This window comes from Falco cherrug, chromosome 10 (genome assembly GCF_023634085.1).
Source record: "Falco cherrug isolate bFalChe1 chromosome 10, bFalChe1.pri, whole genome shotgun sequence".
Taxonomy (NCBI): domain Eukaryota; kingdom Metazoa; phylum Chordata; class Aves; order Falconiformes; family Falconidae; genus Falco; species Falco cherrug.
The window spans coordinates 6,231,877-6,255,400 of record NC_073706.1 but is presented as its reverse complement, the minus strand read 5'-3'; the positions used below and the strand labels follow the sequence as shown (position 1 = coordinate 6,255,400).

The following is a 23,524-nucleotide window of genomic DNA, read 5'->3' as shown; positions in this document are numbered from 1 at the left end:
CAGAGCGCGTTTCAAAGCCGGTTTGCAGTCATCGTCAGCAAATCTATGGCAACATCTGGGCTGAAAGAGCGGGAGGACACATCAAAGCAGCCCCAGTAGATACGGAGAGTTTCAGCTGAGGAGGTTATCCAGGGTAAATGGCATTTGGCAATTTATTACATGTTGTTTTTAATAAGACTGCCATGGCCACGTCTAGCACTTCCAGCCCCAGCTTTGTACCCCTGAATTAGACAAGACAGACAGCTGCGTTCACTCAAACGAGTGAGGATAAGAGGGGCTGGGAGCAGGTTTTACAGAGTCCAGCATTGTCTGCCTAAATCCCCCTCTGCCTTTGAAACCTTGCCTCCTTTGCTTCCCAGGTTTGGGTCTCTGATCTCCAGACTGTTTGCAATGCCTGCGAGCTGGAGGTGGCGAGCTGCTCGGCTGGCTGCTAATGAAGCATGCTGTGGTGTCTACCACACGGCAGGAGGATTTCATAAGCTTGGCACCTGTTCCAGTTGAATGGAGTTGATGGCATGGGCTGGAAATGTGTCTATCTTCAGCCTAGCTTGAAATGTCTGAGGATTATCTCTGTAAATTGTGGATTCTCACAAGTGCAGTGAGCAAAGCTCAGCTGGGTCCAGGTGTCCTGCAGATTTACAGTAAATCTCTACTTTTGGGCCATGTATGTGCTGCCATGTGCCCCAGCCAAGGCCAATAGTCCTTCTGAGGAGCCGATTGCTGTTCCTTTGTAAAGAATCAGAGAAGTACAATTTGGGTCTTTTAAAACTGCAGAAAAAGCTTTTATTCATAAACAGGGTGTTCTAGGGGGATTGCAGAAGGTTCCCAAAGAGCTCTCACAGACACCCAGTCAAGTTGGAACAGGCATAAGCCATACTAAACTAATTTGTCAGGTATAGCAGATGTGGCTGTCCTTCCCTTTCTTCACATCTTTTCCCTTAACCTTACCAAATCGCCGCCTGATTCAAGCTGAAATCTTCCAGACTATTTGATTTAAAAAAATGGGGTTTGTTCCCCCCACCCCCAGTTTAATTTGAACAAAGGTTCTCAACACATTGTTTCACTTCCATTGAGAAACCACATTTTGCCTCTGAAGTACACAGCGGGAGATTCATTAGGGGCTGTAGAACACCTTTCAGAGCTGAAGCGTGGTTGGTAAACCTTGTCCCTGCATGCCCAGTCACCCCACGCTTAGGGCGCTTACTTGGACAGGCAATGGGATCCCAGCCACCTGAGCAGAGACTTGAAGTAAGATCCAACACATCCGGGAAGAGCATCCTTACTCCTGAACTGCGGCAGGTTTGGAGGAAATCTTTCCTGGTCATAGAGTTCATGTTGTATCAGGTATTTCACGATTCATTGGAGCAAGAATAATGACAGTCCTCAGTCAATTGTTAATTCTTTTAAGTAATTAAGTCACTTAGAAAATTAGTTTGTCTCATTTTGGTGATTCTGTTAATTACTTTGCAAAGAAGTCTGTCTTGCTGATGCGAGACTGTGGTATGCATACCTTCCACAGAACTGAGGAACCTCATCTGGAAACAGTCACCCCAGTCTCGGTATACAGTCAGTGGAAAGGCAGCCTTAGCAACCCTTGCCAGGAGCCTAGGGCAACTGTACACCTAATCTAGGTGCTTAAAATTAGCTGTGGAGAATTCAGACCTTCTGTAAAACAGTGGCATTTTGCTCAGGCTCCTGGTGCTGCACTGTGATCTGCTGTCACTTCGATGCTGAGAAAACGATGCTGTATCTGAATGTGCTGCAGTAGTGTCACAGCCTCATGCATACATGTCACGAGACCCCTACTCACTAGTTCTTCCTGCTAAACACGCTCAAAGACGTGGCATGCTAGAAGGTGGCAAGAGTGCTACTGAAAAGTTGATTGTGCCTTAAAGCCATTTGCAGGATGAGTTACTGGAATTTATTTCTTCAGTGCTTTGACAAAGCCTTGCAGGACCTTCAGCTACCGTGAGTGCCCCGGACAGGGAGCCTCCTGACACTGACAAATAAAGTGGCAAAGGTTTGGAGGTTTGCTGTAGAGCAGGTCCAAGAAGCTTGAATTAACATCTCAGGTCAAACAGTCAAACTAAGCCTCTTGACTCTGCTAAACAGGAGGTTTTGTTTGTTGGTTTGGGGGGTTTGTTTTTTAGATTTCTGGGTCCACTGCTCTCTGTTGCGTCCAAGGAAGGACGCCTGGAGGAGCAGGAGAGAAAAGCTACCCAATTTTTTTAACAAAACACAAGCAATGGGTCTTTCCTGACCCACGTTTGTGCTAAGGTGGGTTCTCACAGGCTGGTAAAGGTGTGCTCCAGGTGGGTGTCTGTCTGAGCACGCTGCCTGGTGGGACTGGCAGAGCCACCAGCCTGCGTCCATATGCTTGGTGGGGCTGAGGTACCCCACTAGTAATGGCCCATTTGGACCTGGGAGACCTCCTTTTTTTCCGGCTTGTCCTCCAGCCTCACAGCAATTCCCACACCCTGCTAGCATTTCTTACCCATCACTGCCTGCCCGGGGGGCCTTCGCCAGCCCCCCAGCCCTGCCCTTTAGAAGCCAGGTGCTCGTGGCAGCTGTGCCACTCATTCATGCCGAGCCTCCCCTGCTCTCTGTTTTCTTTGGTGAACACTGCTCACATCTCCATGATTGATTGTGTTTGAGTTTGATTGTGGAGCGTCCTGGGATGTTTGCATGAGAGGTGCTACATAAGCATAATTTGTGCTGTATTTTCTTTGCCTAATAGGGGCTTAAGCTTGGAGTTTAAGATAGTTCTGGCCCTTTGCTGAGACACTGTCCGTCAACCTCAGTGCTTGAGCTCCCCAGCCTTCTCTGTTCACTGTCAGCTTAAAAAAATTAAAAAAAAATAATACTGTGCTTTCTTCTTTTGTGCAGTGATGCCTTTGAAATGCAGCCAGGAGCAGAGGCATAGCAGCCTTGCCCTCACACTGCCCTAGATCTTTGCTGCCCATTTCTGCTGAGGAGGGATGCTCTTCCTACAAGCCCTGGTCTTGTCGTCGGTCTGGGCAGAGCCAAGGTTCAGTCTTGCTCCTGTATGCAGATGCTGCGTTATTTACAGCAGAGATGCTAAGTGGAGAGACAGAAGGGAGACGATGGTAACACACCGCCTGTGTGGCTGCCCAAATAAATGGGAAAGGTCTTTCCCAGTCCTGAAACCCCAAGAATTTTGGAAAAAGATGTGGAAATTAACCCCAGGGAATTTGTACAGACTGAACTATCACTGGACCCATCATGAAAACATCTGCAGGTCACACATTTCTCCTCCAGCTCTCCTCAAATGAATAGGAAGGGTATGATCTGAGCTGCAGGGAATTTTCAGCATATTTGGTGGTTATATCCAAAGATCAAAATATTTTGGGATATGGGGCAAACCGTAAGAAAGGACCGATTCAGTTTTCAGCAGCACAAACTTCATTAATCCTACAAATTAATACGTACTGCTACAAAATATTTACATTTCTTGTTCCACACAGCCAGATTGCAGCAGAGCAGACTAATGACAGGTTTTAATTTACAGGAGAGAATGGTCTTGTGATGAGCATGGACTCCAGGGAGCTGGGTTTAATTTGTGGCTCTGAAAAACTCCCTCTCCAGCCATAGGCAAATCCCTTAACTTCTCTATCCCCATACCCTGAGTGAGATATGGGAGAGGGTCTCCTCCTTCCTGAATATCTTTCAGAGAGAATTGTGAGGTTGCAGAGGTCTATGATAATGGTCTGAAGAGCTTAAAAATAGTGAGTTCACAAAGGTATAAAATAGTCACTCTTCCCACAATGCAAATCAACAGCTTATTAGCAGATGAACTGGGAATGAGATTACATGTGAAAAAAAATATATAATTCATGTGATTAAGCGTACATGTGCTTGGGTGTAAAATGGTCTTGATTAGTCATGTTTATCTATAATTGCCTGACTTCCTTGAGCAGCTGTGGTGGCTGTGTGTGCAGCTCCTTGCTGAAATACTCCCTTTTTTTGCACAGCATATAATTCACACCTTCTATGTTCGCCAAAGAAAATCTTCACCCCCCAACACCTGTGTATTTGACTTAATTTGATTCTTGCTGTGTTGTCTTTTGGGGGTAGCTGCTGGGTAGGTTTTTCCTTGCAGGCTGAGCGAGCAGCGCAGTTACTGGGCAATAACTCCTGCCCAGACTGATTAACCTTTCTGTTAGCCATGTACTAAAAGCGTTATTTGTTGTTTCCATTTATTCCCTTTCTATAACGATTATCAATCATAGATTAAACATCATGCAAACTCATAATGACAATTTCCACAAAAGCCTTTGCTGGGCAGCCCTTGAGCTACTCTACCAAAATACTGCAATTTTTAGACAAAGAAATTACTGTTTATCGGTACTGAACAAATACAGGAAGGAAATGGTCTGTGCTTATTTATTCGATTTGGAAATACATACTTTTCAAACTACTGGTGCATTTTTAGCTCATATGTTTGCAGGGAAGAATCAGAGTCATATATTCAGGTGTAAAATTTGGAAGTGACTGTGTTGATCAGCTTCAGGGACCACAGTTAATATTCCTGGTTTCTTGACTGGATAACTGGTACAGCCAGCCATATGACGTGAGCTGTGGCTATTTCAGTCAAATATATAATTACAAATATTATGTGTAAAAACTGAAAAATATACATACATAATATTTAAGCTGTGCTTTATTGGCTTGGTTAACTATAGTAATGTTGCCTGGAAATGAGATTTGAATTTGTCCTGACCATAATGACTAAAGAAATGCTCTGTAGATAAAAAATAATAATTACAATAGATGTTCAAAGTGTATGCTGAATAGCCAGTGCCTTCAGGATTGTCACAGTCTTAACTTGGATGTTTAATATAATAAATTTTTTTCGAATTATTTGTTCTTTTTCTCTTTTTTTTTACCTGTATATTTCCAGTGTTCAGCAAGCTCAACAACTCCTCCTCACCTTGCCATGCTCTTTTGCCACAGGGCTGCCCCACATCTCGGCCTTTGGCAAAAGAAACAAGGGTGCCCCAGGCTGTGGAGTTCATTGCTGTGGTCATCAACTATGGGTGGCACCTGAAAGACAAGATGGGCGGAAAGACAGCGAGGTGAGAGGACATGTGAGTGTGAAGTGTGCTGAGCCCTACCCGGGACAGACATCCCTGGGGTTAGGGCAGTGAAGAAATTAATTTGCCTCAAGGAGAAGCCCAGAGCTGTACTGGTGCCTGGGCTCTGGTTTGTCACCTTTTTCCCAGCCAGGACTCTTTCCTTCAGCTTCTGCAGGAGTTTGGGAGCATTTCCTTTGCTGTGTGCTCCTGTGGGTCCCACCAGGCAGAAGGACAACTGCCATTAGGGTTAAATGCTTCCAAACAGCACATTAATCCTGAATTGTTTGCTAGGGAATTTCTGCACCTTCTCCAAAGCATCTCATGATATTTTACTGTCAGGCACAAGAGCCTGGCAGGGCCATTACTGGTCCATTTTGGTCTGGCCCAGTTTCCTGACATGAAATAGACCAGACTGACTGCTCTTAGCTCTCGCTAAGGAGGCACATCCCAGTCTGCCAAGAGCAGAGCATCTCCCAAAATACAGCGACCCAGTCTGTGTCTTACCAAGGGGAAGGAAGGTATGGAGGGTGGTCAGCAGTGCACAGTGGGGTGTCACTGACAGCCTGAGGAGGAGGGGTGGTGGAGGTTGTGCTCCTGCTGCCTGGACTCTACCTGTTCTGAGAATAAACAATTTTTTCCCCTCTCTAGCTTTAAGTTTGGTGAAAAATAAAATTAAAGCCAAATCCTAGGTGCTTTAACTAAATCAGAGCATTTACCAGCTTCACTTAAAGAAGCAGGATTCTTTTCACAAGTGTTTATTTGTACAGTTCAAACAAGCTATTTTTTAAAAATATGATCCCACCACAAATGTGCAACTCAGCCCAATCTCTGTTGACACCATTCAGAGGTTAGGGGAAAAAAAAAAACCAAACCAAACATGAGAAGCATATTCTGTCACTTTGCTGGGAAAAGGCCTTTCTTCAGGCTGTTTAATGCAGGCTCCAAGTAATTGGCAAAGCAGATCTTACCCTGGCATGGGGAGACAAGCAGGACCCTGTGAAACAATGGAAGATGCCAGTGCTGTGCCGGATGCCCTCGGAGGAGGATGGGGAAACGGGGTTCCCTTTGTAGAGCAGCATTTTTGCGCACTGATGAGGGCTCGCTCCCCCCGAGACATTGGCATTGCTGGGGCTTTGAACTCCACTTCAAAGCTGGGGCTGGAGCAAGGTTTCTGTAAACCCAGAGAAACAGGCAAATATTTGTCAGAGTCAATTAACCCTCCTCATCACCTCAACGGTCATCTGTGCAAGGCAGATGTAGGGGTTTCGGCAGGCACAGAGGGGAGCCTTGTTGATTTACTGAACCACTTCGGGAGGCGGGTAGAAACAAAACACCGCGGCAAGGAGGTCTGGAGGTTTTCCCCTTAGCATGGTCCGTGAACTCATAGAGACATCTCATCCTTTCCATCACTGCAGCAGGCAGAGAGGAAAGTTCTTTTCTTGTCTGGGGAGAAGACCAGTCCTACTCCCAGCACTGCTACTGTAGCTTTATAACCCCTTCATTCATCCCAGTTACTCCAGATAGGCATCAGCTGTGCACAGAGCCTGACAGCACACTGGATCTCCCGCCTGCTGTCGCAGGTTTAATGGTGGATGTTGTGAGCCACCCATGCCAGAAGGCATACCATCATATAACACCTCCATGAATTTATCAAGTTCTAGTTTCTGACATCCCCTAACCCACTTACAGGGGTTCAAGGTGTTGGTTTTGGAAAGAGGGCTCTGCTGGTCCATTCTGCCTGTGGCATCTGTACGGCAGCAGCCGGTGGAGGGGGAGATGTGACACCCAGCAGTTAGCCCCAGCCACCAAACCACCCTCCAGCGCTGCCAGGCTTCCCCTGTCATCAGCACAGCATGAAAATGCCAGCTTAAATAAGAAAAAGGGAAGGGAAAAACTACAAACAGCTGAACACAAGATGAGAAGGATGAGGCCAGGCTCATTCCTCACCCCCCTGCCCAAACCTGACCCAGCATTCCCCTGCTCGGACATGTCCCCTGGGCTAATGCCACCCTCCCTTTCTCTCAGCCAGGAGCGGGCAGCTGGATGTTGACAAACACAAAAGGAAGCGCTGGGGCTGGAACGGGGTCCAGCTGGGCACTGTGTGTAGCCCTTGAGGGTGTCTTTCCCCTTGGCTCTGGGACACGTGCTGGGAAGATGCTGGTGGAGGCTGCAGGGGTGCCCCTCTCCCAGTGCCTGGGGCACAATGCTCCTGCACGGCTCTCGCCTACCCTGGTGTCGAGGCAGGGAAAGCTGGGTGCAGACTGCTCCAGCGGGCTCCCTTTGGCAGCAACACATGGGCAGCAGATGGGATGCCGGGGTAAAACCGCGCTCCGTCTCTGCTGGGGAAGTGGAGCAGGGAGAGGGACGAGCCAAAGGCAACAGCTGCCTCGGTGAGCTCAGTGTTTGCTGTCCTGCAAGGCACCAGCCGCGGGGCAGATGGGCTCTGTCCGTTCCTTCACTGAGCACCTCCCTCCGACCTGCCAGGTGCTCCTGCGGGAGCTGGCACCAGCACATCTGTTAGCAAGATGAAGGCTGGATTGTACCACGCCTGCCTGCGCAGCTAGTTAAATCTCGCTGGCAGCAGTGGGGAGAGTGGGGCAGCACAAACCTCCTCAGCCATAGTCCTTAACAGCCACCACAAGCCCAGGTCCCTGTGGGGTGCGTGTTCCAGGGACCGGTGTGTGCCCAGCTCCACTGCCATTTCCTCCCCATTGCTGCTGGCACATGGGCAAGGTCACACTAACACGGATGTGTCAGCACGAGCCACCATCAGACCTCTGTCACTGTGTGGGCACAGCCTGGGTGATGGATAGAGCTGCTGATAAGCATCCAGCTCCCTCTGTACTTCAGAGGGTGGGTGCTGGGAGGGTGGGCTCAGTGGAGCTGCCAGCACTCAGAGCGCCCTCAGACCAGACAAGGCGTCCAAATTCCAGGGTTTTCAGGGACTCACATGTTAGCACATCCCTTGTTTGGGAAGAAAAGACCCCGGCAATTGTGCCTCCCTGCTCAGAGAGATATGGAGAGAATTGCTCCCATTTTGGGTGCGCTCAGTTACACTGCATGTCATGGCTTTGGTTCTTCCAAGGCTTTGATCGGGATCTGATTCCCTTCTGTATCTTCCTAGATATGTGTTTTCTTTCCCAGTGTATTTTAAACCCTCACTTACGTCTGGCAGACCAAAGCACGTGTACATCAGGGAGTCATACCTGGCTGGGACTGGTGACCCTCGTGTCCACCCACCACGGGTGTTCTGGCTGAGGAACCCAGGCCATGCACTGACACACCAACCCCTTACCAGGGCCAGCCAAGGGGACCATCCCTGCACGAGAGCCTTTCGTGGTGGGAGCCCCCCGGGATGGCTCCCCCCGCCAGCAGTCGTCCCCCCCCAGCAGCAGGGATCCGCTGGTGGCACTCCTGAGGCAGCCAGTGCCACGCGTCCTGCCGTGGCTGGGCTGGTGGGCAGAGGAAAGCTCTCTGGGGTTTACAGCCACGCTTCAAGCTCTTTGGGAAGGAATAATTCACTGCTGGGCCCGTTAGCCCACAGCTTAAGGGAATTCTTGGGCTTCTTGTTGATATTAAGCTCGTGCAGGGCAGGATCTGCAAGTAAGCCTTGCTGTGGCCGCTGTGGCCAGTGACCTCAGCAGGCAGAGAAATACATCCCAACGTGAAACAACACAAACTGCCTTAACGCCCAGAGCAGCCAGCAAACACTGACACTGGCACCAGGTCGTGGGCAAGGGACAGATGGCAGAAGATGGTCTCTTTCACTTGAAAGCCAAGGAAGATTTGACATGGCCTCTGCTCTGCCAGCATGGGTTCTTTTCTTTTTCTCTAGGCACAGGTCATCTATAACGATGCTGCGCTGTTTGCTGCTTTTTTTTCCACTTCAAAACCCTGCGGGACAGCCCAGCATGGGAAGGAGGTGTGGGTGCGCTCCTCACCACCTTTGGCTCTTCTTGCTGAGCTTCTGCACCCCAAAACCACGGCCATGTCCACCTCCCAGCCCAACCCTCTCCCAGCTTCTGCAGCACAAAGCGGCTCCACAGGGATGCTGTGACACTGACACAACATGTCTGGCCAGGACCTCCAGCTGCACAGTTCCTCACAGGCTTTTAATGTCTTGGAGCAACAAAACTTATCACTTATGGCAGATGGGGTGTCTAAGTGAGTTCAGGGACTTCAGCTCCTTTTTGCAGTGTCTGGCACAGTCTGAGCCTGAGCCCAGGGAGCTCCTTTCCTTATATCACCTGGCAAATGCTTTTGGAGTCAGAGCTCTTGATTTCCATTCCTTTATACCTCACATACATGCTTGGCTCCTGGCTCAGCCTCGGGGTAGCAATCCAAAAAGCAGGAGGTTGCTTTTTGGACAGTCAAGTGCATGCAGGCCCCCAACATGAACATTTTGTTGTAATGAAGATGGAATCCAAGACAGAGGAGGAGCAGATGACGCCTCGGTAGGTCTGGCAGAAGGCAGCAGGGATGGCGTGTCTACGGGCTCTTCAACCCCTGCCTGGTGTGCCAGAGCAGGGGCTGCAGGATCTCTGCGTGCAGGGCAGTGCGGTCTTTCTTGGGTGAGGGCTAAGGAAATGAAGCAGAAAAGCACATCCCAAGATTCTCATTTTCTGCTTTTCCAGCCTTTGTCCAGCTTTGAGTAAAATGGTTCTTGCAAACATCTGAGCCTCCACAGTTGAACCTAACAGATTTCATGTCCAGGCAGACAGAAATCTGGTGGCTTGGATCCAGCCATCTGGTTGTGGGAAAGCTTGGAAGTCCCATGCGAAAAGGGAGATTTCTTGGCAAAGATTCACAACGAATCTTTACGGGAGAGCGGAGGGGTAAAGATACAAAGTGTCCATCAAGCTGCTCACGTTCTGCAGGCAGGAGCCAGGATCACCCAAGGTGTGCAGGTACAGCAAGAGATCTTAAAAGTGAGAAAAAATAATTGAGGTTTCTTTCAGTTTCAATGCCAGAATCAGGCAGATGTTGCAGAAATCCTGCGTAGTCCTGCCCTGCTCACCTGGAAGGGCAGGACCAGCTCTGATGCTGGGCCGGTTGCTGGCAGCCCTCAAAGCCCTCTGGTAGATGTGATCAGTGTGATGGTACAGATGGAGAAATATGTACAGAAAGTGGTTTTCCCAGTGTCACTCAGGAAACCAAAAGCTTTGGGATTACACCCCCATCTCACCCATCAGGTGCTCACTCTGCTTCAGAACCGCTGGCCTCCTCGGGGAGCCGCAGCAGAGCTGAACTGCTGCTGTTTCTCAGCCTTGTGAAGAGGTATTAATTCACCCTGAGCCTGTATGGGCACATCTTTCCTGCCCAAAGCCCCTCCATCTCCTCCAAACGCCCCTGAGAGCTCCTGTGCTGCATCTTTCCTTCTGCACCACCTTCCTGCACTCACCAGAGTCTGCTTTTAAAGCATTCCAGGTGATCACTACCCACCAGAGCCACAACCTCCTGCCTGCTGGACATGGCCCAGACAGACCCTGGGGTGAGCTAACAGCTTCAGGAGACCCCATCCGAACATCCCAAAGCCTGATAAACCACTGCAAATGTCCCCCTCTTCCTTCAGAGCCGGGGAGGCAAAGCAGCATCTCTTAGCCCCACTGTTGTTTAATCCAGGCCAAACAAACACCAGCAAAAACATTTTGCAGCTGGAGACAGTGACCGGTGCGCTGGTGGGGATGGTTGGAGGGCGTTTGCTGGTGCCACAGTGGGGGCCCAGGCACATGAGCAGCGGGGCCACCCCCGAGCAGAGAAGCAACGGGAACAAGACCTCCCTGTGCAGCCATGAAAAACCCGCCTGTGAACCCACGCCAGGTGCTCAGTTTCTATCTTAAATTTGGGCTTGGAAAAAAAGAGGGAATGGAGTGAATACACAGGGGCTGCAGTCAAGCTGCGGCACACACCCGTCCGAGCAAGAAAATTACACGGTGAGGCTGCCAGGGTGTCCTGACTTCACTTCGCTGGGTCTGGGCTTTTGGAGCTGTGATCCACTAGCCCCTGACCAGCAGCTGATCCAGCCCGTTGCTGGAGCTGCAGCGTTCCCAGGCATTACACAGGTAGCGCTTACTGTGTCGGGTGCTGAGGAGAGAAATGATCTCAGCTCGCCCCAGATGATGCCTTTCATGCAGGGTGGTTTTGCCCCATGGGAGGAGGAACTCCCACCGGGACCCCAGGGTGAGACCGATGGGTTTTCCACCTCTGAGCCTGAAAGCTGACCTTGCAGAGAGCAGGTGATAAGCACAGTAAAAGACCTCCCCCTCCATCATCACGTTCCTGGGGCTGTGGACTCTGGCCCGTGTGTGTGTGTGGGCAGAGCTGGGGGTGGGCAAGCTGTGGGTGTGCCGTGGGGCTGGGGGTGGTGGGCACAGCACTGCTGTGGGGCAGGGGGTCCCGGTGCCCAGCCTGGGTGCGGCTGGCGAGCAGGTCACAGCTGATGGTTGGCTCCCAGGCTTGGGTCTATCTTGGTCTCCGTGGACTCATGGTGTGATGGTCCCTTTTTCCATTGACCTGTTACATTCTTCTCACCTCGGCAGAGTGCAGCCAGGCCATCACGCACCTGCAGCACCTGGCTAAAAAATAAATCGTTAGCAAACAGCAAATTAACTATCTTCCGAATTGTGCTGAGAGAAGCTTCCATGTTATTAAGTGGATTTCTAAATTTAGCTCAGTTACTGTAAAAAACACCTTTGCGAGGAACTACTGTCCACAGTGCTCAACTTCAGAGACATTTATTTCTAGAGCTGGCGGAAAAATTTCTCGCCTTTCAAAGGCTCCAATTATATCTTGGTGCTGGCTGGAGCCGGTGGCCTTCACAGCTTCCTCACCGGCAGTCGCGGGCTGCTGGTGGGGACCACAGCTCCAACAGTGCCACAGGGGCTGGGGGGGGAGGGGGGGTCTGACACCCACCTATTGTCCAAGGAGATCACGTAGAATCCCACGTACCTTAATGGACATCTTAGTTAATACCCCCAGAACAAGCTGGTTTTACTTTGTGCCACAAAAGCATTAGCCCTGCTGTATTTTCAGCCACCGTTGGTGCTGATGGCTCCCAGGATCAGGTCCTTGCCAGGGCCTGGCCAGTTGCAGCAGTAAAAGGAGCAAACGGCAGCTCGCAGAGCTGGGGCAGTGCCCAGGTGGCCTTTGGAGAGGGGGTCAGTAGCCAGGCTGCTATGTGCCACCTCGCCGAGACCAGCCCGGGTGGTCGGACCCACACGTGCAGGCTGTGCCCACACTCCCGACTGCTGGCTGCCCACAGCATCACTATATATAAAATGGGAAAGGGGATTTTTTCACCTTTTTTTTTTTAAGTTTTTCTCACGTTCTAGCAAATATGCAAGTGGAAGTGGTGGGCTGTGAGAGGACGTGGCACCTGAAGCGGAGGCAGGCGCTAGGCATCATCGTATGAAAAGCTCTGGGACCATGGGCTCCGCTGTGGAGAACAAAACCAACTGTCCCTGTTGATGGACCGGCCTGCCTGTGGCATAGGAACAATCCCGTGAATGGGTTTTACAGCAACATCCGTGGATTGCAAACAGGCCTACAAATCAGAGAGGGTTCAATGTCTTTGTGATCAGAGAGCGCGGGAGGGAGTAGTGAGGCATCTCATGTTTATTTATGGAAATGCTCTAAACCCCAGAGTCTGGGCTAGGCTTTAAAAGCCACATGTCAGCGTGCTGCCATAGGCAGGCCGTGAAGCCTTGAGTAGGTGAGATAAAGGCTGGAGAAGACTTGGCCGTCTCCAACCCATCCTGCTGATCTCTCCGCTGTGGTCCCTGCTGCCGTGGCTGCGTGTTCAGGGTCACACACGTGGTGCCCCAGCACGAGCTGTGCCCCTGGCTGGCCCAAGCGCTGCCCCCGTCCCGCCTGCAGTCACAGCCCTGGCAGAGGTGAAATGTTCCCCTGCGAGGGGCTGGTGCTGCAGTCTGGGCTGTGCCGCTGCTGCCAGCTGGCCCCAAACAGCAGAAATGCTGCCCAGGAGACACGGTCGCTGCCCAAGTGGGTTAGGAGGCAGGCTCCAAGAGGAGGATTCGGCGTGGGCCTGGGGTCAGGAAAAAATCCAGTAGAAATCAATTAGCTGAACCCTTCGTAAACAGTCCCGCAAGCTCTGGCAAGTGCACATGGGCTATCTTACTTGAGGTTTGCTCCAAAGATTCCTGTAAAGCCCGGAGCGTTGCAATTTGTGGCACAGCTACCAGCTGGAGGAGATGCAAGCCTCCAGCCGGAGGGTTTGCCCTTCTCTCCCACCACCCAGAGCCCCAGTGCACGTAGCTATAGGTACAAACTATACCACTACGTGGTTTGCCCTGTGCCGTGCCCATCACCGAGCCCATCCTGTCAGCACATGCAACAGGAGCGAGGGACCTCTCTGGTAGACCTGAAAACCAAAGTAGCAAGACCCTCTCACTTACTGGTGATCTTAGGAGCCCATGCTCAATTTTCCCTCCTTCCTGGTGTGACTGCACTGCAGTGGCACAGGGAAAGCAGATTCCTGGGTGCAGACATGGCCTGGTGGGTGCGGCGAGGGAAAGTGAGGTGAAGGTGCATTGCACCTTGGCTTCTTGCTCTGTCCCAGGTTTTAACAGCAAATGGCAGGAAAAATTCAGATGATCAAAATTCACTCTTTTAACTACTTCTTATTAAAATTGTGAAATTCCTGTTGAGAAATTTGCCCTGTTCCCGTGATATCTGACATACCAGGGAGAAGGGGGTTGATAGCTACCTAACTTCTTTAATTTTGACGAAGGAAGGCTGAATGCTTCGGTAAGGTCCATCCCAACATGGTGTCCCCGTGTTCTGGCCAAGAAGGGCACAGATCTACTGGCAGATGGGAATTAATTTCCCCGTTCCCGCAGCCTGGGAGGTCATCTCTTCAGTGAGAGATTCGACTCTTGTGCATCTCTTCCTCTAAGACTCAGCTTGGTTCAGAAAGGGATTCAACATTTACAAGCATGTGGCCATAATTAGCAAGAAGGGTGACTCGGAGGTCCTCAGACTTCTGGGCTGATCTCAGCTGGGTTACAGCTCAATGGGGTCTTTCACTCCAGGGAGATCACAAATAAGTGTACAGGAGTTCAGCCTGCGTTTTCTCATGTCACAAGACACGGAGATCAATCTCAGTCAGAAGGAAGATCTCTTTTCATGATGCATGAGGAGGAACTAAGCTCCAGATGTGTTGAACATCTACAGAGCTCTAGAAATGCAAAAAGCTGTCAAAAGCCCCACTTTCCTTTTCTGCCAGGGTGGGCACTGGGGTAGCTGGAGTTGTTGGTGGTGATTGGGGCAGGATGGGGGGAAAGGAACAGCTTTCAGCTGGAAAATGAGCCTTTCTGCCCGTTCATGGCAGGGGAATATTTTACTAGAGCAACAGGGTTTGTGCATTCGCTGGGAAAACAGTTTTGTTCAAACAGGGCTTTGGTTTTGTTTTATTTTACCCCAGCAAGAGAAGGGCCCTGCTACAGAAAGCCACGTCAACATCCTCCAGGCGTAGGAGCGTTCAGGGACCACAGCAGATGCTGTCCTCAGCGTAGGGCAAAGCCCTGCTCAGTCCTATGTGGGCTTGTCACCATCTCCCACCTCGGTACATGGGTGATGGGTGATGCCTGAAGCCAACAGACAGGACAAACAACCACGGCAGAGAAATCCTGCAAGTCCCATTATGGCTTATTCTGGAGCAAGCTGCTGTGTCTGTTGGTCTTAAAAGCATCGTTGGGCATCTCTGCCAAGACAGTGCTGTAAACCCAGTGATTTATCTCTTTTTTTTCCCCTCCTGATGCTTATTAAAAGGAGAATTTGCCAGCGCTGCTGCTGTATCCAGCTGAATGCGTGTGCTTCTTGGCTCCCAGCGAGGTCCTCGCTGCAGATACCGTGTGCTTTGGCAGCCGGGCCAGTCTGGGCTGCAGGATATTACGCCTGGCAGGGACACAAACCCCTTCCAGTTCCTGGAATTTGGATTGTCTCGTGGAGTGCTGATTAAGCAGTGCTTTCAATCTGCACCCAAGACAAAACCCTTGCCCTGTCTCCGCGCAGAGGCTCGGTGCGGCTGGGCTGCTGCGTGGCAGCGGGAGCTGCGGTGGGTTTGTTCTCCCCGGGTCTCAGGGAAACATCCCCCCCTCCCCTCAAAATTCCCACATGCAAAGCCTTGCAGTTCATGGTGCTGGATGAACATTCGCTGCTCAGAGCTCTCTCTTTTGTGAAAGAAAAAAATCATTTAAAAAAAATCCCTTTCTATAACACAGCCCCAGTGCCCTCCCTACCTTGGTGTACTTGGCAGCAGCTGCTCCTCCCAGTGTGCCCAGACCATGTCCCCCAGTCTGCCCAGTTGCGATCGCTGCTGTGTGTCCCCATCTGCCTTACTAATCTGCTGGGAATGAAATTGCCTTTACCAGCCTTACTAATGAGAGACTTGATAGCTGGGGCTGAGCAGAGGGACCATCCCGGTGCCGTGCAAAGGGCTGCTGTGCCACTGGCCCCTGGAGCTGGCACTTGCCTCCACATATGTGACCACAGAGGTGTCAGTGGGGCTGGTAAACTGGGGATGGTGCTTTGCCTGCCACCTGCAGAGAAACGGCTGGTGTTTTGGGGTGGTCTGGTGCTGGGAAGGCGAAGCTGAGCTGGTAAGACCCCCTACAACAGGCAGCCTGGAAAGCTGGTGGGCTCTGGGAGCCACCCTGCCACCCCGGCATGCCCAGCACTGACACACGCAGCACGACACAGCCCCCAGCAGTGTGCCTAGCCCTGCTGGTTTACGGGGTGCTGCTGCTCTCTGCACTGAGGGGTTCCCTCCTGCAGCACCACAGTGGGGCCACAGATGCCTCAGCAGCAGTTTCCCTGTCTCCTCGCTGGTACAAGCATCATCCCACCTGCTGGGTGGGAGTGGATGGAAATAACCCTCTGGCACATGTCTCCAGCTGCTCCCCGGGGCCTGCAGCATCTTGAGTTGTTTTACAGGAGAGCGGATGCCAGGAAAAATATACACGGGGGACTATTTCGGCAGAGGCTCGCAGCAGGGTGAGCCTGCACTGATATAGCACATCAGCTCAGCACCTGGGCGTTATTCCCACTCCACGCTCGGGTCTGCTCCTCCCCAAGCTCCTGGTTGGCTTCTGTTGCATGGCGGGTCACTGAGGCAGCTGGGTGCAGCTGGGGTGTGCCAACAGCCCTGGCATGGGGCAGGAGATGCATGTCCAGGATCCTCAGTCCTCATCCCAGTCAAACCAGTGAGGATGAGAAGCAGAGATGGGCTGCTGCTGTGGGACTGCCTTCTCCCCGCACCATCCCAGCAGCCTTCTTGTCTCCCTGCCTGAGCACCAGTTTTTCTCCAGGCATGCTCTTCTCCCAGCTCTGTGCCTGTCTCCATGCCTCCAGCCAGCTCAGGAGAGGGATGTTGGCCTTGGTGCTCCCCCCTTCATGCAATCAAAGAGCCAAACCCTGGCCCCAAACCTGCCTGTGCCCTGGTGAACCCTGGCCTGGCAAGGCATGGGGCAAGCCGGGGGCACCGTGGCGTGGGGGGATGATGGCAGCAAGCCGTGCTACAGCTCACAAGTGGCTGCTCACGCTGGCTCCCGGCGTGGTGGGAGGAAGAGATGTGACAGGCATTGCAAGCAGCCCCTCAAGCCTACCAGGCTTGCATTTTTGTGACCTACATTAATTCAGCTGGCCCCAGGCATTGTGGCTGCTTGGGATGTTGTAGGGAAACACTCTTGATGCTGCAGGATTGTGTACGGCTTTCAGACTTCTGCAGCCACTTCCCCTCCCTGGGGACAGACACCTGGACAACAGTTGGGCTGCCCAGAGGAGCACAGCCTGCAAAGGAATGGCTGTTTTCCCCTGAGATGACCCTGGCTGGGCATCATCAGCCCAGGTCAGCAGTGGGATGCAGGCAGAGCCCCCGTGGGCTGCAGCAAGCCCTAGTCCTTGGGGAACCCATCAGCAGCAGTGCCCAGCCTGGCAAGTGGTTTCATTTGTAACGGGGAGAGCTGCTGGCCCAGGGACACGTGTGGTCGCCAGGTCCCCTCCCAGCCACCCCCAGAAAGGGACATCTCTGCCATCTGCTCAGCTCGCACCAAGGCAGGGTGACCCTGGGGTCCTGGCGAGTGCCAGCCCCGCCGCTGCCTTGCTGGAGCAAAACCCCCTCCATCCCCCTTGCTGACCTGGATTCGCTTCCCTATCCACAGTTCCCAGCAAGACCCTGGGGAGGGATGAACAGGGGAGAGACGACTCTGGGAATCTCTCCCTGTAGGTAGCTTATAAAACCCCCAGCCAGCAGCCGATGAGCAGCTCCTGTGCCCGCTGGAGGAGTGAGCCGGGCTCTGCTCGCATCCCCCCGCCAGCACCGTGCAGGGTCAGTGTGCTGCGCGCACGCCTGTGTGCGCGGATGCATCCAGCAGCCTATAAATCTCCTAGCAGGGCTCCTTCCGAACTTCAGGACATTCCCCAGGGGAAGAGTTAAGATGCAACTTCTGCGTCAGATGCCGCAGCGGGCTGCCCGGCGGGGCTAGGCTAAACCTCTCCCCCACATCTGCCCCAGCAGGTTGTTTGCGAAGGTCAATCCCACCGGCTGCTGCAACCGCCGCCGCGCTGGGCTGCTCTTGGCTCAGTCCTCCAGGTACGTAGTCGGGGGAACATCCTCCCCGCTGCTCCGGGGAACGGCTGGCAGGGATGCTAGGAGGTGCATCAGCTGAGAGACGAGGACATATTCCGGCATTTTCCTTTTTATTTAAAAAAAAGTTATTCTGCTTTTCCAATGGTTTTATTTTTCTTTCCCCGTGATAGAGTCGTTAGGATTTCTGGCTGATGCTTTTAAATCTTGCTGTGCACTTCTTTATCTGTATGAGATTTCCATTTGTGCTGGGGATTTACACCAAACGCCTGGGAAGTTACAGGGCAGGCGGCTGCAGCGAACATCTCAGCATGTTTCTAATTAGCCCCTGCCTGGCAGGTATGTGCCGTAAGTGAAAAAATGGAGGAGATTTTGTACTCTTTTTTTTAATTTATTTTTTTAAAAAAGAAACAATTAGAAAACCAATTCCTCAGACATCTCCCTGCCACTCCTGGGAATTTGCTGTTGTAAAAGAGGTTATCAAAGGGATTAATTTTTTAAAAAATTATTTTGCAAAGGAAAAAAAGGAAAATCTTTTTTCATCTTATTTTGGGAAGTGGTGTTTGCAAACCTGAGTGATGCCTGTGTTGTTTTTCTCTCCTAGATCCACACGCCAGCAGCAGGGACCAGTGACCCGCCTTGTCCTTGCTTCACTCGGTGCAGGAGCGGAAAGCCGCTGGCCGATCCCGCCAGCCGGACTAGCATGCCCGTGCTCCACTTGCACCTGTACCTCACTGCCTTGGGCTTCTGGATGACACAGCAGTCCAGCTCCTTCCTGCTGCCCAACGCTACCGAGCTCCTGTCCCCCCCCGGGGGCCGAGCCGCGGGCCTGCTGTGGGGTGTGGGGGTCCCCCGGAGCCGTCGGAAGAGATACCTCTCCCCCCGTGACATGAGCATGATTCTGGACTACCACAACCAAGTGCGGGCACAGGTTTCCCCCCCTGCCGCCAACATGGAGTATATGGTGAGTCGGGCTCCGGCAGGGCACTTGTGGGTCCACAGCTCTTGGCTGCTGCGGTGGGGAGATGGGGATGGGGTGCTGCCCCAGATTCGCGGCTGAACGTCTGTCCTGGGGGATGCTTCGCATCGCTGGTGCAGGGCAGACCCATGCAGCCTCTGTGCAGGAGGGATGGGGTACCAACAGGGTGGTGTTTCAACCCAGGGGGCAGATTTAGGACCCATGGTCCCGTGCCTGGGACATCTGGGAGCTTGCTGGCTGTGGGATGGCAGGCTCCACCCAGCCGAGCTGCAGAGGTAGCATTAGGGGAAGGGAGGTGGCTACAAGCATGAAAAACTCAGGTCCCGACCCAAAGGCCGGGTGGGAGCCGCTCCCTGAACCCAGCAGTGAGGGACGGCCCCATCCCAAGCAACAGGGTTTCTTGGGAGGGGGGCCAGGGATGCCAGCCCCTGGGAGAAGAAACGTGGGAGTGGGTCAGAGAGGGGCTGCCCAGCCTCACTGGGTCAGGCATCTCCTCCAGACGAGGGCTACCCCGGGGCAAAGCATTCCCCACGTTGTTTCCACCCTGTGTGGAGCTCCTAACCCACCCCTAAAGGGAGGAGAAAAGGGGAGGGGAGGCACCAAGGGCCACCAAGATTGCCAGCCAGCACAGAGTGGGACCCTTGGGGCAGGAGGTGCCACATGCTGCTCTGCTCCCAGGCAGGGGACCAAAGCTCCGACCTGGAGTGGCTGGGTGGTCCCTGGATGCCAGTTTGGGAGAAGCACACAGCAGCCCAGCTTGGTGGGTACCAGAGCAGGTCGGACATGCCTGGGAGCATCCTGTGCTGCTTCTTGCTTGGCCTAAATTCCTGCCTTCCAAAATAACTTTTCCAGACATCTCCCCAAAGTGGTTCAGGATGGGTGAGAAACCTTTAAATAATGCATGAAGGAACCAGCTGTCCTCACCGGTCAGTCTGCGGCCAGGGCTGTGGTGGAGGGCAGGGGATGGCTGTGAGCTGCAGCAGCAGCAGGGGGCTGTGGGGTTTCACCCCCACCTGCTGCAGAAGGAGCTCATTCCCGGAGGGAATCACACACGCAGGGCTCGTGCTGCTTCAGGGCATCCGTGCTCCGCCTGGGCAGTGGGCACCCAATGTGCCCAAGAGCCATGGTGGGCAGCTGCGGTGATTCATCATCGCTCCTGGACACGCTGCCATGCTTTCCCTGGGCTTTTTCCAGCCTCACATGTGAGTCATGTTTTTTGGACACTCATGGTTGCTCAGAAAGCCCCCTGAGCACAAGGGGGTGGTTTCTCCTCCTCCTTCCTCCTCTGGGCAGCCAAAATCCCTGCCTGCTCTTTTCCTTTCCTCCTGGCCAGGTGTGGGACGAGCGGCTGGCCAGGGCAGCGGAGGCATGGGCTGCACGCTGCCTGTGGGACCACGGCCCCCCCCAGATGATGAAATATGTGGGGCAGAACCTCTCCATCCACTCGGGCAGGTGAGTGCCCCATGGGCAGAGCAGACTCCTGGAAACCCCCTGCACCCCACGATGCTGGAGGAGGAGCAGCAGCAGCCCCTCAGTCGAGGAGCAGAGGCTCTGAGCTGGCTGCAAAGGACTGAGATGCAACCAAGAGGCACATCAAGCCCCCTGGGGTGGAGAAGGAGAGTCCAGCTCTTGCAGAAGGGTAAATACAGGAAACCAGAGGTGTCCGCTGTTCATATGGGGAGCATGGCATTAATCCCCTCCGCCTGGCACATGGACCAGGACAATGTGGGTCCCAGATTGGCACCACAAGGCTGAGCGCTCAGGGGCCTCCAGCGAGGGCCAGGTCTTCTGGCCTTGGGTACAAGTGAACTTGGCACAAGGATGTCATTGCCCATTCTCCCCAGGAGCGCTTGGTCCTGATGGGCCCTCGCTCCAACCAGCTTCTCTCCCCCATTCCCTCATCATGGAGCCTTCCTCCCACTCCTCTCCTTCGCCCATGACCTCTGAGGTGGAGGAGGTCCACCTCACATGCAGCACCTTCTGCAGGTACCACTCCGTCATGGACATGGTGAAATCGTGGCACCAGGAGAAGCAGCACTACTCCTTCCCCCAGCCCCGCGAGTGCAACCCCCGCTGCCCCTCCAAATGTAGCGGCTCTGTCTGCAGCCACTACACGCAGGTGAGCACCACAGCCCTCCCCCCGCCCCCCAGCAGCCCCCCGCAGCCCCCTGGGACCCAGCTGCAAACAGGAGGCAGCTCACAGCACCTTGGGCTGCTGCAGCACCCAGTGCAGCCCGCAGCCCTTCTCCCAGCAGCAGTTGGGATGCAGGATGGAATTCTGGCAGCTGCTTGCTTCGCATCAGGCAGCAGGGCTGGCAGCAGGCAGCGTGCCTACCGGAGGGGTGCAGGCAGCTGGCAGCAATGCCCTCCCACCCTGGGACCTCGTGGGAATCAGGCTGCCTGCATGGAGGTCCCAGGGCTCCCAGCCCGCTAAGTGCAGTCAGCCTGGAGGTTTTAATTTTTTAAATTTTTTTCCTGTGCTTTGGCCTTTTTCTCCTCATTACCTCACTGGTTCCTCAAAGTGGGTGAAGAAAAACCCCCACCATTTTTTGCTTTTACCGAGCATGAATCCTCTCCTCTGTGATGGAGCAGCTTTATAGAGCCCAGCCGTGTCCGGCTCCCCAGGAATGCGGCACCTTCATCCCCTGGCACATCCACCGGCAGCTTGGCCAGCACAAGGTGGAAAACCTCCCTCTGCTCCCCTGCCCAGAGGTGAAGCTGTGCCAACCCCTAACTACCTCCTCTGCATGGCTCCAACCTTTGCATCTGCATCCCCGTGTGGCTCATCCGTGGGGATGCTCAGAGATGCTCTGGGTTGCAAATATGCAAGATACATTTTTTAAGGAAGAAATTCAGCCTAGAGAGTCTTTAGGGTGAGCTTCTGGCTGTTTGACCTCCCTGTGTGCAAGGTAAGCTGCTGGCCATGATTCAGGGTGAGGTTTGGGAACTAACCTGGGTAAATCAGAGAAGTGACCCAAACTCTGTTGCTCATTGAAGTGAGCTTGGCAAAGCAGCTCCTTGCAGGGCAGCACAGGCTGCAGGCAGAAGAGGGACAGCAAAAATCACCCTCTGGTGACAAAGCACTGCCCGCGATGGGCACAGCATCCAACACAAGACATTCAGGCAGGTGGGATGCAATCTCCTGGTGGGATGGAGCCCTGCGCTGAGGTTCCCGGGGTGATTATCTGTGGGGTGCCTGGATGGGCGGCTGCCGACAGTGCCTGTTCTCTGTCCCGGCACAGATGGTGTGGGCATCCTCCAGCCGCCTGGGCTGCGCCCTCAGCACCTGCACCAATGTGCGGGTGTGGGGCAGCACGTGGCGGCATGCCATCCTCCTCGTCTGCAACTACGCCATCAAGTAAGTGCGTGGAGGGAAGCCCCCCTGTGCCGTCCTCCCCCCTCACTCTGGTGCCGGCAGTGAGGCGGTGGCGCTCAGAGGTGATGCCCTCCTCTCTTTTTAGGGGCAACTGGCTGGGAGAAGCGCCGTACAAGGTGGGGCGACCGTGCTCAGCCTGCCCCCCTACCTACGGCGGGGGCTGCTCCAACAACATGTGCTTCACCGGACTCAAATCCAACCAAGTCAGCTGGTTCTAGGGCTGCAGCCCCACGAGTTGCCCCTGGGAATGGGGTTGGGGTGAATGAGAATTATTTATAACACTGACCCCCCCCACACAGCCCAGATGTCCAACCTGCTTCATCCCTAGTGCCGCGTAGGAAACTGCTTTTTTAACACACCTCTCTGGCAGCGCCCGTGTTGTCTGGCTGCTTCCCACGTTGGGGGAAATAGGGACAGTTCAAGTCCCTCTTTCCCAAAATAGGGATGGTTTGGGGGTGCATGGAGGGAGCTAGGTTGGCTGGCGTGGTCCCTGCTCCGCAGGCCGGGGGGGGGAGGTGTTCCCCACTGCCTCCCACCTGTGCTAAGCAGAGGCTGTTGTAAGCAAATACAGAGATGTTCCCCTCGTGGCAAGCGGCTGGAGAAGTGAGGAGCCCTGAGCGTGCCCCCACTGCATCGCAGCCCCTTCAGCAACGGGGCTCCCAGCTCTGAGCCCCCCAATAAAGCAGCCTGGAGACCCTGTGCTCGTGTGGGTCCTCCCTTACTTGCAGCCTGGAGCCTTGGGGTAACGCTGAGCCGGCGCCTTTGCTCTGGTTTGGGGGGTAAACAGCAAAGGGGTGCAGAAGCCCTTGGTGGGGTCACGGCCCACGGCCCCGGGAGATGCTCAGGCGCTTTGCTCCATCGTGTGGGAGAAGCCAGCACTGCTGGGACACCGGGTGACAATGACGCTGAAGGGCCACAAGCTCCCTGTCCCACCCAGGCTGCCCCACACCACCCCACTGCCCTGCCTCACCCCCAGCGCCACTGAGTACCCCGTCATCCACACCCCCTCCCTCTCCAGGACCTCTTGGCACTCAGCAAACTCAGGGGTTCCCCAATTCCCAGGCCCTGGCTCTGAGCCCCCAGCCACGGATTCCTGTGCTGCAGCTCACTGCGTCCCGGCAGCCTCCTCCCCGCTTGCCCCCACCCCGCTGCATGCTCCCTTGGGATGTGCTTTTTCATCCAAGGGTGCAGATGTGCCTGGTGTTGTCCCCCTGGGGCTGCAGGGTTTCCATAGCCGGGGTGCTGTGAGGTCCCAGGACCGGCAGGGACCACTCGGTGCCTCCTCCAGCCCCTTCCCGAGACGTATGAAAGATGTGGGAGGCCCTGTGCTGCCGGCCGATCACTTTTTCAGCTCCAGCTCTGGGTTCCCCACATATTTGGTGTCATCTCAGCAACAGCTCTTCTCAAGCAACTGCTTGTCTCAGTGCAGTCCCCTGGGAGCAGGGGCTGCTCCTGCCACAGAGCCAGCA

General features: G+C 53.7%; 1 protein-coding gene across 2 annotated transcripts; it reads left to right on the top strand.

Annotated features, from left to right (window-relative positions):
• Nucleotides 1-17,551: 17,551 nt before the first annotated feature.
• On the top strand, nucleotides 17,552-23,015 carry R3HDML (R3H domain containing like). 2 transcript variants are annotated; one of them, XM_055723076.1, is made up of 5 exons: nucleotides 17,552-17,706; nucleotides 18,305-18,664; nucleotides 20,013-20,131; nucleotides 20,666-20,798; nucleotides 21,922-23,015. In XM_055723076.1, exons 2-5 carry the CDS (start codon nucleotides 18,404-18,406, stop codon nucleotides 22,039-22,041), a joined length of 633 nt encoding a protein of 210 aa, XP_055579051.1. In that variant the 5' UTR covers nucleotides 17,552-17,706; nucleotides 18,305-18,403; the 3' UTR covers nucleotides 22,042-23,015. The 2 variants fall into 2 exon arrangements, with proteins under 2 accessions (XP_055579051.1, XP_055579052.1); XM_055723077.1 differs by lacking the exon at nucleotides 17,552-17,706 and having other exon boundaries at nucleotides 18,043-18,664; nucleotides 21,922-22,037; nucleotides 22,141-23,015.
• The last annotated feature ends 509 nt before the right edge of the window (nucleotides 23,016-23,524 follow it).

Bases quoted from the DNA above. Each gene is read 5' to 3' on its own strand.
- R3HDML (XM_055723077.1), top strand. From the start codon at position 18,404: ATGCCCGTGCTCCACTTGCACCTGTACCTCACTGCCTTGGGCTTCTGG. The intron at 20,132-20,665 runs GTGAGTGCCCCA...CACCTTCTGCAG, and splicing joins CTCTCCATCCACTCGGGCAG to GTACCACTCCGTCATGGACA. The intron at 20,799-21,921 runs GTGAGCACCACA...GTCCCGGCACAG, and splicing joins TCTGCAGCCACTACACGCAG to ATGGTGTGGGCATCCTCCAG.